At 47.0% G+C, this 12,726-nt stretch overlaps 1 protein-coding gene across 3 annotated transcripts in view; it reads right to left on the bottom strand.

Moving 5' to 3' along the window:
* The window catches only part of MLLT1 (MLLT1 super elongation complex subunit), a 31,628-nt gene extending 23,563 nt beyond the window's left edge, over nucleotides 1-8,065 (bottom strand). Inside the window, exons 1-3 of one of the 3 annotated variants that reach the window (XM_068420451.1) lie at nucleotides 7,857-8,065; nucleotides 4,603-4,783; nucleotides 1,777-1,859 (exon numbers count right to left, since the gene is read on the bottom strand). In XM_068420451.1, coding sequence (XP_068276552.1) covers nucleotides 1,777-1,859; nucleotides 4,603-4,783; nucleotides 7,857-7,868 — 276 coding nt within the window. In that variant the 5' untranslated portion in view covers nucleotides 7,869-8,065. The remainder of the gene's footprint in view (nucleotides 1-1,776; nucleotides 1,860-4,602; nucleotides 4,784-7,856) is intronic. The other 2 variants (XM_068420453.1, XM_068420452.1) reach the window with 2 other exon arrangements.
* Nucleotides 8,066-12,726: the final 4,661 nt, after the last annotated feature.

Here is a 12,726-nt window from a genome sequence, read left to right as displayed (position 1 = left end):
ATTCAGAAAAGCTGCCAGTTCCATATTCTGTGAGAAATGGGACATGAATATAAGGGATGGAGAGAAAGAAAACATATGAATGCAGAGGACAGTCAGTGCAAAAAATAAACTACGAGGCAGAAATGAGAGACAAAGATCTGAGGACTCGTGAAAGACAAAGCCATCGGAGACCTGCAGGGAAGAGGCAAGTGTGAGATAAGATCGGGTGAAGAAAGGAAGGAAAAATAAAAGGTAAGAGTAGAAACAAAACATAGGTCACCCATGACAGTCATTAGAGATTGCCCTTACAACAAATCAGTGTGGAGAAGTTTATATTTTTTTTGGTCAGGGATGTAAATGTCGATTTTGACCCTGAATTAAGCCAACATACAGTGCAGATGAAGAGTTTCCTGATTTCCATCCAAAACTCAGAAAAGCCACCAGAAGTCAAACTACTTTTAAGCTTCTGAGTTTTTTTTTCTTTTACATTCAAGTCGTAGTTTTCAGCGTTTGCCAAAAAGCTGCTTCTATCAACAACCTTCATCCCCCTCCCCTCTAACTGCCATTTCTCCTCACATCCTTTTGGCTTATCCCACCCACCCAAAAAGAAAGTTTTTGGGCCAAATGTTCCCAGGTTTAGAAGACAAGTCGTCTTGTGGTTCAGCCTCGTTATTTGGCTTATTACTCAGACTCATAAAGCGGGGTAAGAGCAATGTGGTAGGCCAGAAAATAAACTCAAACGTTAATTATTCACAAATGGCACCGCCAGGAGAATATACTGGGCTAGACTGGGGTGAGAAGGAACCGATAGATACGTTTGTGGGAGGTACAATGGAAGGATGCTGGGAAGCTAAATAAAATTAGGGTGTTGTACGTGGTCTGCTGTCAACAAAACCTGGGGTAACAGCTTGTGCTTAGAGGGTTGAGGGGGCTGGGGGTGAGAGCACACATTATAGCCATGTGTCTTAATGGTCAAATTTTAGTTTATCTAGGTGCCCTCTTAGGCATAATAAGCAGAACATTTTTTTTTATTTAAGTAGTAATCAAAACCAGAAAGATTCAGAATTCATGTTTAACAAAACAATTTAACTGAAACGGAGTTAATGTGAACACAAGTGCCCAAATCCCTATTTTCATAACCTTCTTCAAGTCGTGCAGCATGTGACCTCTGCAGTAAGACTTAAAGCAAGCAATAAATTCCAAATTTTGACTTTCATATACTTGTTGGCAATGCATCTTAAGACTGAAAATATTTAGTGTTTTCTTTTTGGAAGAGTACTGAATCAAAACGACAATATTTTTAACATAGCTGTAAATATCTGTCCTATATATGCAAATCTTTGTCTTGGGCCTATACCAATTTTATACCTGTACAGTTAATTTAATAAGATTGCAAATAAAAAATGGATTTTTAATATATTGCCAGTCAACACAGTATTTATAAATGTTTATAAAATCGGTGTTTTATGTTTATTTACTTCCCTATTTGCATAAAATATTTTAAACTGCTTTAACATTACCTACGCTAGAGACGCTTGTTACAAGCGGTACAATCTCTGTTCAGCATCTCTAGGACCACCACACTGTCCTGATATTACCTTCCTATACAATTCCATTTCTGCCAAAAGCTTTCTTTTGAAGTCTGGCAGGAGCTTCCAACTCCCAGTTAAATTCTATTTATTAGACTAATAAAAAACACACACATAAAACAGTCACATAATTTAGAGTCTTTCTGTCAGGCAGTTTCAGGCTCTGGTACAGCTCAAAACAATTAGAAGACCAGAAATCAGATTCTACCTTATTTTTGAAGTGTACTTCAATGGGCATAATGAAGCCTGCGTAGCCAGACTCCTCCACTTTGTAAGGGGGCTCCTTGCACACTGAAAAGAGAACAGACAAATGTTAATTTTGAATATAATGCAACTTAATCTGAGCGAAAAAGGAGTTGCAAGATGAGAAATGGGCCTCTGACAACTCAGGACACATTTAAAACACTGACCTTTGGGAAAAAAAAAAAAACAAAATAAGATGGTGGTCATGGGCTTAGTTAAGCACATGAAAATCTGTTCTTAGCTCCTCCCATGGAAAGGAAACATAAAACACTCCATGCCAGAGTCACCATGAGATTCTTCCCCCTCCTTTTGCAGTGAGATACAATTACGTTTCTGTGCTGTTCCACAACAATGCAACCTGCCAGTTAAAGCTGTCTTGCAAAAAACAAAAAAGCAAAGACCCACAGGGTGGGAATTTGAACAGTACCAAAAGGTAGAATTTACTTTGATGCCAATATTTATTAATCAAAACGCTATATCATGCGAGAGGATTTTTTTTTCCCCTTGAAATGCTCTCCTGCTATGCTGAATCTGCGTAATTACCCAACAGCCATACTACAAGCTGCTTCACCCAAACCTCAAACCTGAAGGGCAGGTAAGCACTGCTATTTATTTCACGTACGAGGAAACGGAGAAAGGTTAAACAGTTCAGTGCTAAGGTCGCCGTGCTGCCTGCTGCAGCAACATCGATTACAGAAGTTAATCGCTTCTAAGAAATTAATCTACGTGCTTCCTGCCTCAGTCCCCCCGTCCCGCTACCTGTTGGATCTTCATGCTACTGAATCCTTCCTATCATCTCCCACTGCATTTCAGCATAGTGATAGATAGCAGACGCGAAGGATTCTATGTAGGATCATTTATTTGGTTGTGACACAGTTATATGTAACAGCTGCCAGAAGAAAAATGAGACTAACACACATATTCTCCCTCTCAGAAACCGGATGCACTTGCGCATAATTTATGCACTACAATATATGTAAATAAAGTCAATTAAGTAATTAAGGGGAATTCAGCGCAAATCTTTTTACCTTCTCTAAAGAATTCCAAGTAATTAATATGATTAGGAAACAGTACCTCAAACTTAAAAAGCACACAAATTGTTCTCCTTTAATGTAGATATATTACCCCCAGCTCTAAGCGCTTCTACCATCATAAAGGTGCTAGAAAGCAGCACTGAAAATTCAACTGTGAAAAAAGAGCGTAGCTAAAAATAATCAAAATCTCTAGACTTGCTTTAACTGGAATTTCATACAAGAACCCTATCATTTAGGGGGAAAAGCCCAAAATCAAAGAACAGTGCCAATATTAAGACTATCTGCCAAGCAGCCTTTGTTCCCTTGCCGCTCTATTCTGACAAATTAAAATTCCTACCCAAGCAATCTGCTAGCAGCACAAGCCTACCTTCACCAGCAGGTTTTGCTCCAAGTAAAAGCGAAGCATCTGAAGAAACCCTTCAAACAAACCTAGAAATAGTATGCACCTGCCGTACCATTTACGTATGACCCAGACACACGTTGGTCAAAAGCAAGCTGGCATTGAGCAAGGTTAAGAAAGCACACAAAACCTCGAGATGGGGGAAAAAACTGTCTCTTTAAAGGTAGATGATAGGGCAACCAACTGAGCAAAGACCATGCACTACCCCAACACAGTTGTTTGTAACAAAGTAATTACACCAGATGACAAGAATTGTAGCACAGCAGATTGTAACTTTTATTCTGTAAATTAGCTTTCAGCTCAGTATTGCACTTGCTTATCATACATCAGTTCTACTACATCAATTTGAAGGAGATATTATTAACATACAGACTAAATTCGCATCCTTATGAGCTGAACACCTTTGAGTTGCTTTCCGCTATGGACTCTCACAAATAACCAATGTAGTAGTAGTCCTAAGACATCCCGCATGACCAGCGGCCTTCCAAAGAAGTATTTCAAAGAATGCACGTTACAAAGCAATTTACAGCCACGCTCTTAGGCAGCCAGCATTCCTTGTAACACTACATAATAACACTGTAGATGCAGTTACACAATCTTAAGCAGATCTAAGTCTTTGCTGCTGTCAAAAAGGGCAATTCCTGCTCCTCCACCTCAACCGTGCATTCCTGCTGCCCCGTGCCAAGAATAATGTTCATGTTGCTGCACAGTCAGAAAGAGCAAAGAACAAATCCAGCAGAAATTAACACCACAATTTGTACACTCTCCTCCACCTCGCTGACTGCACAGTGCTTGCACACATACATGCAGCTGGAAGATACAGCCAGTGGCAAAGAGACCGCAACCCTTTTGGCATCACTGATTTCTGCTGGCTTAAATACTACCTGAACTGGCACCTGAGACCAGAAATTGTAAGAATCCTGATGGCTACTTAGTGACCAATGCAAAAGTCTACATACAGTACGTATACGAGCCCAGTATTTGAGCACCTCTCACCAATCACATGCTTCCAGCTTTTGTTGGCAAATATTAACAAATCAAACCCACCTTTCCCATTGTGTAACATGAATTCTCTCCTGCTGTTACTATGTGTCTTGAGAACCTGCATGTACTAAAGCTTAAATAAGACGAGAAAGCATCTCCCCTTCAGCCCTTTCAGCAGAAGAAAGGTCCCATTCTCCCTGACCTTCCTCAAACAAAGACAGCAAAGGTTAAAGCTGAAGTGCTTAGAATGTATATTTTGCTCCTCTTTAAGACAATATTTTACAGAGAAGTGACAGTCCAAGACAACCTTGACTTGCACAATGCTCTTTTGTACAGAGAAGACCTAATAAAGCATCTTCAAAAACACACTCACCTCGCTTGGGTTTTGGGAAGCTCTCATGTAGCCGAAAGACCACCCTTTCCACAAAATGCTGGATGTCACACTGCTCCGGGCCACGGACAAACACCATCCAGTCATGAGTGAACCCTTCGGTGGTGGGCTTTTTCCGCAGTTGGGCTCGATGCCCCAGCTCCAATTTTACTTGAACTGTGCACTGTTTTAGGATAGAGGTAAGACTATAAGCAAAATGAAACAGCTTATGTGTTATGCATAACGCTGCGCCCCACAGACAGAAGACGCTAGATCACCGCAGGGGAGGAATACAACAGCCTCCACAGAGAGATTAGTCTAATTCTGAAAACTACAGTGTTGTCAACAGAAAAGGTATCATAAAAATAGCTCCTAGCACCATTTCATACCTATTTTCTTCCTAGTATTAGCACTGCAGAGAAAACGGCTTTAGAAGAGGGATAGGTTTCTCTGCCTCACTTATCAACTAAATTGTCAGCAAAGTTCTAATTGCAGGATCTTTATTTCTAGAAAGTGTCAGAGACAGAACTTGATGTTCACAGCTTACAAAATTCACAGCACTGACAGAAAACTAACCTTAAAATAGGAAGAATTAGATCATGAATCGGTGGTTTATGGTATTCTCTGGAATATGTAATCCGTTAGAATACAGCTATGATGCTCCTTGTATTCTTTTAAATATATTTTATGAATGCACTTTCAAAGACCAAGTCTAACACATAGCATACCTGCACAATATCCAACACTAAAATGACCTAATTCTGATTTCCACTCCCAAATCCTACTCTAATCATAGAATAACAGAGAAGGTGTATTCAGTGTCTCACTCAAAGCACAAAAATCCTATTAAAAGTCTTAAAAACCAGATTAAATTAATTGTGAAGATCCACATATTATTACAGACTTTACAGTCCGAAGAAAGCAAATGAATTAAACAGAGGTAGCAGAGGAAAGGCAAACGTGATTCAGACACAAGTTAAAGCAAGCAAATCTTCGGACAAGATTTGTAGACAGGGAATAACACCTGAGGTATCCGACTACTGACTAATTTTGTGCATGTATGTTATACAAACTAGGCCAGCAGCACAGCGACCTCAAGCTAAACCCAACAAAATCCAACTTCAGCAACTGGAAGCTTCTAAAAAAAGGGGCAGTTTTTAGTCCTTATCCCCTTCTTCACTTAAGACTTGAAAATAAGTGTCTTGTTCTTTCTGGCAGTTCTCATTTACCATTGGGAAAGGCAACATTATTTGTCATTACCTTTATTACAGGTGGACAGAGAGACAAACGTAGGGCATGACGTTAGACAATGAACATGGACAGACCAAGCTTCCCAAGAGCTAGACGAACGTTTAGGAAAACTGTTATCCTCATTTTCCCATTGAGGAACTTCAACAAGGAGTATGACCAACGCTCAAAAAATATTTAGCATATCCAACCTGATATTTTATGGGAATGTGATTTTCAGAGCATGGTTAATACTTTCTGAGAAAGCGTTAGTCACTCAATCTCAGCATTCTTTTCTTTGTAAAAAGATCACACAGGAGGTCTACAGAGTACCAAGCATCAAAGCTCGACCTCCCAAATTGCAGCCCAGTTCTAGTTTCAACTGTAAGCCTTAGCACACTCTTTCAGGCAATTATCTTTATATCAGCTGCCATCCAACACATCAATTGTAAGATTCAGGGACAAACTCATCTAATTAATTGCTTCACCTGTTTTACTACCATATTTCTTTAAGTTACCTTCCCCTGCAAGTTCTCTTGGCAAGCCATTTTCCCCCGTTCTGCCCTTTAGGGCTTATCTACACCGGCTCCATCTCGCTCCTGTGCTAAAAACGAAGGTACACGGCCAGCCATTCTTTCATGTTGTCTTAAGGACTAAGAAAAAAGGCAAGGTGTGTTTCACTCAAAGCACAGCAATCTCTCCTACAGTGGAAGAGCTTTACGTGGAGACCGTCTGCCTAAATGCCAAGCTCCCATAGGAGGGTGCCTGCAGGCCCTGCTTTAGCTGGGATACTTCCCACAGTGTTCACACAAGCGTTCACATCAACTGAGCCAGTCTGTTCCGCAGCTTCACGTTATCGATTCCATAATTACCCTTTAAATTGTGCTACTGTTGCCAGTTACTACCTCTCTCCAGAGAAGTGCAAATGACTGTCAGTCTACAGAATTTGCCTTTCTAGTTGAAACGGCTGAGAAATTTTAGCTGAGAAACAGATGGGACTATGTAGAAGAGAACAAAATTAAACATAAAAGAGAACTGTTTAACTGAGAGTGAAAGTTGTACTTGCTATACTCCTCACATATCGCTCCAATTAACAATCGCTACGAATTAAGCCAGAAGTTGAAACACATTCGAAAATAAGATCTCCCAACATAACAAACATCCAAAGTTGCTCCACTGAAAATGGAGGGTTTTTTTTTTTTCCCCCCAAGCGTGTCTGTCAACAAAGGGAAATGAGGATCCTATTCAAACAATTTGTAATACTACAAAGGACTCTGCTTTTCAACTTCTCAATAAACATTCTGAAGGCTGCTCTGTCTTTTTGTTTGATGTGCTAATTGCCTGAAAGCCATCACCAGTTGCCAGTCGCTCTCCCTTTGGCTGATTATTCCGAGGATAGCGGGGCTCACCTCCTGAACCTCAGCCTCGGAGCTAACCGGGTACCAGCTCGCCTGCCCCCGCACACAAAGGGCCTGAGCCACCCCGCTCTACATCACCCCAGGTAAACTTCCCGCATCCATCCCCACCCGCTGCAGCACCGCAGCGACCCGGCCGCTACCAGGCGCCTTCCCACCGCCTCCCCGGGAGTGGTTAAAACACTCTGGGTGCCGTTAACCCTTTGCACCGCGGCTAACGGGGGTTAGTAAGGCCGGCACCACCCCTCCTCGTAAATAAACCCAGGCAGGAATTTGCGGGAAATGCTGCTGCCACCCCCCGCCGCGGGCGAGGCTGCAGCGCGGCCGCCCATGAAGGGGCGAGAGCTGAGCAACACCCCCCGGTTCCCCCCCCCTAAAAAAGGGGGTGTGGGGAGGAGGTGTGCCTCCTCGGAGGGGGGCGATGCCCCCCAACACCACCGGTGGGAATCACCCCCCCTCCTCACAGGATGGAGGTGGGGGCCCGCCCAGTGCAGCCCCCCCCCCCCCTCCGCGGTGCAGGGGGGCCCCGGCCCCTCCCCACGCGTGTCCCCCACGCGGGGGGGCGGGGGGGTGGCGGAGGGGCCCCACGAGCGCGGCGGCCGCCGCTCCCCTCACCTGATTGTCCATGGCTGGGCGCAGCGCTGCGGGCCCCGCTCGCTCGCTCCCGCCGCGGTGGTTTCGCTGGCCGGTCGGCGGGGGGGGGGGGTGTCTCTTCCCCCCCTCTCTTCTCCCCCTCTACGACCGAAGCCGCTCTCCGTCCCCCCCCACCCCCCTCCCCGCCGCCTCGGCCGTCGCCGCCGCCTCCTCGGTCGCGGCCCCTCACGGCCCCGCCGCCGCCGCTCGCCTCATTGTGTGTCACTCACAGGCAGCAGCCCCGCCACCCCCCCGGCGCCCGCCCCGCGGAACCGGAAACCGACGCCACCAGAGAGGCACCCGCCCGCCGCCAATAGCGGCGCCGCCTCACGCCCGGAGGCGGGGCTTCCGTCCGGGCGCCGCCGGCCTCCCCCGCCTCCGCCTGATGGGCAGCTACTGCGCCCAATCGGCGGCGGGCGGGCTGCCGAGGGGGCGGGGCTAGGGGCGGGGCCCGCGCTGGGTCAAGCGGGGAGTGGGAGGCGGGACAGGCGGTGGGAGGGAGCGGGGCCTCCCCCGCGGCGGGGGCTGTGCTGCGGCGTGGCGGGGATCGGGCCCGCGCCCTGGTCCTGGGTGCCCTTCCCGGGCCTGTCCCCGGCCCCCCAGGACAGCGCAGCACGGCTGCCAGCCGGCACCGGGACCAAACTGCTTCGGCCTTGTTGAGCGCCCCGGCCGCGCCAGCCCGCCCCTTTTCCCTCCCTCGGCCCACGTTTCCCCGCCGCTGGCGGCAGCGAATCTCACCCGTTTATTAATTTCTTACACAAATGAGCTGAGAACAAGGGAAACCGCAGCTCCCAGTACAGCGGACACGGCAGTCCGGAATGGCTGGGCAGGGCTGAGCCTTGGCTGGGGAGGAAGCTGGCGGCACCGCTCGCCCTCGCTTCTCCTTCTTCGCCCTCAGCCTCTCTCCTTCCTTCTCATTTTCCCTTCATCTCTTCCCCCCCTCATTTTCCCTTGGTCTCATTTTTCTCCTCACTGTCCATTTTCCCTCAGTGCCCCCCCCCCGCCCCTTTCCCTCTATCCCTCATTTCTCCTCAGTTTCTCTCATTTTCTCCTGTTCTCCCTCGTTTCCCCTTAATTGTCCCTTGTTCTCCCTCAGTCTCCCTCATTTCCTCTCAACTGCCCTCGGTGTCTCTCATTTTATTTCGGTTTATCTCCTTTTTCTCCTCGGTCTCCCTCATTTTCCCTTCAGTCTCCCACACTGCTCAGTCTCCCTTATTTTTCACTCAGTTTCTCTCATATCCCTTCGGTCTCCGTAATTTTTCCCTCAGTCTCCGCATGTTTTCGCTCCATTTCATTTTCCCCCTCAGTCTCATTTGCCCCCTCGGTCTCCCACATTTTCCCCGCAGTCTCCCACATTTTTGCTCAGTCTCTTTTTTCCCTCTGTCTCCCTCATTTCCCCCCTCAGTCTTCCTAATTCTTTCCCTCAGCCTGCCTCATTTTCCCCTCAGTCTCCCACATTTTCCCTCAATCTCATTTTCCCCTCGAGTTTCTATCATTTTCCTGTTAGTTTCTCTCATTTTTCCCTCAGTTTCCCTAATTTTTCCTCAGTTTCTTTTCCCCCTTGATCTCCCTCATTTTCCCCCTCAGTCTCTCACATTTGCCCTCCGTCTCATTTTTTCCCTCGTCTCATTTTTTCCCTCGGTCTCTCTCACTTCCCCCCTTGGTTTCCCTCATTTCCCCCTCATTTTCTCTGCAGTCTCCCACGTTTTCCCTCAGTCTTATTTCCCCCCTTGGTCTCCCTCATTTCCTCTCAGTTTTCCCCTCGGTCTCTCTCAGTTTTCCCCTCGGTCTCTCTCAGTTTTCCCCTCGGTCTCTCTCATTTCCCCCTCGGTCTCTCTCATTTCCCCCTCGGTCTCTCTCATTTTCCCCTCAGTTTCCCTCAGTTTCTCTCATTTCTCCTCTTTCTCCCCTCAGTTTCCCTCATTCCCCCCTCAGTTTCCCTCAGTTCCCCTCAGTTTCTCCCCCTCGTTCCCCTCACTCTCCCTCAGCTCCCCTCACGTTCCCGCGTTTCCCCGGCCCGGCCCTCGCTGCCCGCCCCGCGGCCGTGCCGGGTTGGAGCCCGCGGTGGCGACGGGGGGCGGCGGTGAGGGGTGTTCACGGCAGAGGAAACAATATCTCGTTTTCTGGTCTGTAGCGGGGAGGTATTTGCAATGCAAATGGTCCCAGGGATTCCTCCAGTGAAGCGGTGGTTTATATCAGCCGCAGGCTCAGCTGGGTGACGAGCCCGGAGGTCACTGTCCTGGCTGGGAAAGGAGCTGCTGGCTGCGGCGGAGGCATCATTAAAAGCCGCCCGCCCTGCAAAAGCGGTTTTCTCAGCACCGCTCCTGACTCTGAGCGTGACATTTGCATCTGAAAAGTGGGTTTTGTTTACCTTTTCTTAGAGCTCTAAATGACGAGTTATTGCGCTCAATTTTGCGAGCCTTAAATTAACGCGGGACTGTCGTTACAAGTGTAATTTGTGACTGTTTCTGAGCGAATTTTCTTTTAGATGCAAGGCAGAATTTTTTTTCTTCGTGCAACTTTCTTGTTTGAAATAGTTTGTTGATCTCTGTAAGGCAGCAGAAAAATGCGTGTTAGCCAATAACGCTGTGTGTGTTGCTAACCAATAGCCACAGGCGAGGATTAATCGGTTCCCAAATCATTCTAAAGAGCCAGTTTACCTCATCAACCTGATAGAGGATATTAGTAAAGCAAAATGCTTAATCGCTTCAGTTAACAACAACAACAACAAAAAAGAGCCCCATTTGGATTCTTTTAAGTGCTCTAGTTTTAATTTTCCATGTTTCTGTCTGATGCAGTCCCAAGAGGCATCTCCTTGGACAGTCTCTTTTCTTCTCCATTGAGACAGGGCCTCTTTCTCTGGGAGTTCTCATTGATATCTTTAATTGTGGACATTATTCCCATGCACATGACTCTTAGGTCTAAATCTTTTAGTTTCTAACTCCCAATCCTAGCTATTCACTCACAGCCTCCTCACAGTCCTTGGTGGTTACACGCTCCCAGGCCTCAATCTTTTCTGGAAACGTCTCCATCTTTCCCAAGTTTGACTCCACTCTTGCTCTGTTGAATTTCCTCCTGGTGCAAGAGGTGTTGCTCAGACACACAAGACCCTGAACTTTTCCCTTTCCTGAAAAATTGTCTGTTACTTCCTCTGAAACATCATTAGAATTTGCTTTTTATTTTTTCGGTGCCTTTATTTTCGCCCAGCTCAGTGTTAACGGTTGTTTTTATGCTCTCCCAGTGCAGGACCTGGACTGCCCTCCCCCTTCAGCACACCTGTATTTACTTCTGCTGGTTTGGACACAAATTGCTCCTCCAGCTTTCAGCTGCTCTGTGGCCTGGGGTGGGATCCGAGCATGAACTTAGAAAATACTCAAGGAGAGAAATTCCTATTAATCACCAGCCTTTGTTCCAATAGCAGTTCCCAGTTCTGAACGGTTTCCAGCCCAAGGACTGATCAAGCTTATCCTCAATTTTCTTAAAAAAAACCCCAACAAAACACAGCCAAGGGTAGAAAATTTGCCAGGCTCTATGGGAGGGTGTTGGGAGTTTCAGGTGCCAGGTAGTGCTGGGGAAGGTGGAGCCAGCAGCCATCCAGGCTCCTCCAAACTTCTAATTTTGCAGGGACATCTCAAGCTAACGAGCTGTCAGCTGAGTGCCTTCGCACCCAAGGCAGCCGTGGGCTGAGCTCCTGTTCCTTTAGATCTATTCCAGCAACTTCTGGGCTCTGCAATAAGCGCCTGCAAATCCAATTAGCGTCTTTCTTTGTGGCACCGTGTGCTGGCAGAGATCTGCTGTGTTGCTGCCATCTACAGTAGGGCCAGTGCCAATGGATAAGAAACAGATCTTACTTGCATATTCAAATATGCAAATGAAACATGACAGCTCTCCCTAATTTTTTTTTCTGCTTTTTATTTTTCTTTCCAGAGTCTTGCTTCAAAGATCCTTGTCTTGGACTGAAAGGTGTGTGTTTAATCTGGCTTGGCCCACTGTATGCCAAGGGCTGGTTCTATCCCCGGAGAGTTGGAGATGGTGGAAAATAAAGTGGAAAAAAAGACTTGTCCCTGCCTTGGCCAGGTAAACCCAGGGATGGGAAAGATTTCTGGGATGTTTCCCCCAGCACAGGCTAATCTACGATCCTGGGAAGGTACAACACATCCTTTCGCTTTCCTGCCTGTACACACCGTGGCTGCTGTACAGGCCAAACCTGGCTGTTCTTGAGGAGCATGAGTGAAGGAGGCAATGACTAGGGTGTTTGGGAAGGGATGAGTCCTAGTGCTTCCGTGGGCAAAGTCATGTCAAGGGTAAGTTGGGGCAGTGCAGCCCACGCTTGGGCGTCCACAGACACCTCCTAGGAAAGGACTGGCCAGCAGGTGCTGAGCTGCAACAGAGCCCACTCCAGCTTTTCTGAGGCTCTGTCTGGGATGCAGGCAACAGCCGTCAGAACTGCTCCTCAAGGCCCTTCTCCTCCTTCCTCCTCCAGGAAGACAACATTGACCCCCCAAACACACACAGCACCCTCCCACTCTGGCAGCCCCCCTAGACAATCCCAATCGCCGTGCAACCCAAGCTGCCCACACCGCTTACTCGCCAGCCTCCGAGCAACACCTCTCATTTTGCATCAGAAGTGCTTTCCTGGAGGCTCGGCATCGCTCCTGGGGGTGGTTGGCTGTACATCCACTCTAAGGCCCTACCGTCAATTTATACGCGTGCATATGTATGTTTGCGGCTTGCCCTTCCTATCCCTGGAGAAACGAGTTTGTTTCACTGTTTGTCGTCATTCGTTATTATTTTCTCATTACTAATTTAGTTGCATCTTCCCTTTTTCCACTCTTGAACTGAAGACCACAGT

Source organism: Nyctibius grandis, chromosome 31, assembly GCF_013368605.1.
Source record: "Nyctibius grandis isolate bNycGra1 chromosome 31, bNycGra1.pri, whole genome shotgun sequence".
Lineage (NCBI taxonomy): Eukaryota > Metazoa > Chordata > Aves > Nyctibiiformes > Nyctibiidae > Nyctibius > Nyctibius grandis.
This window is presented reverse-complemented; position numbering and strand designations above follow the sequence as displayed.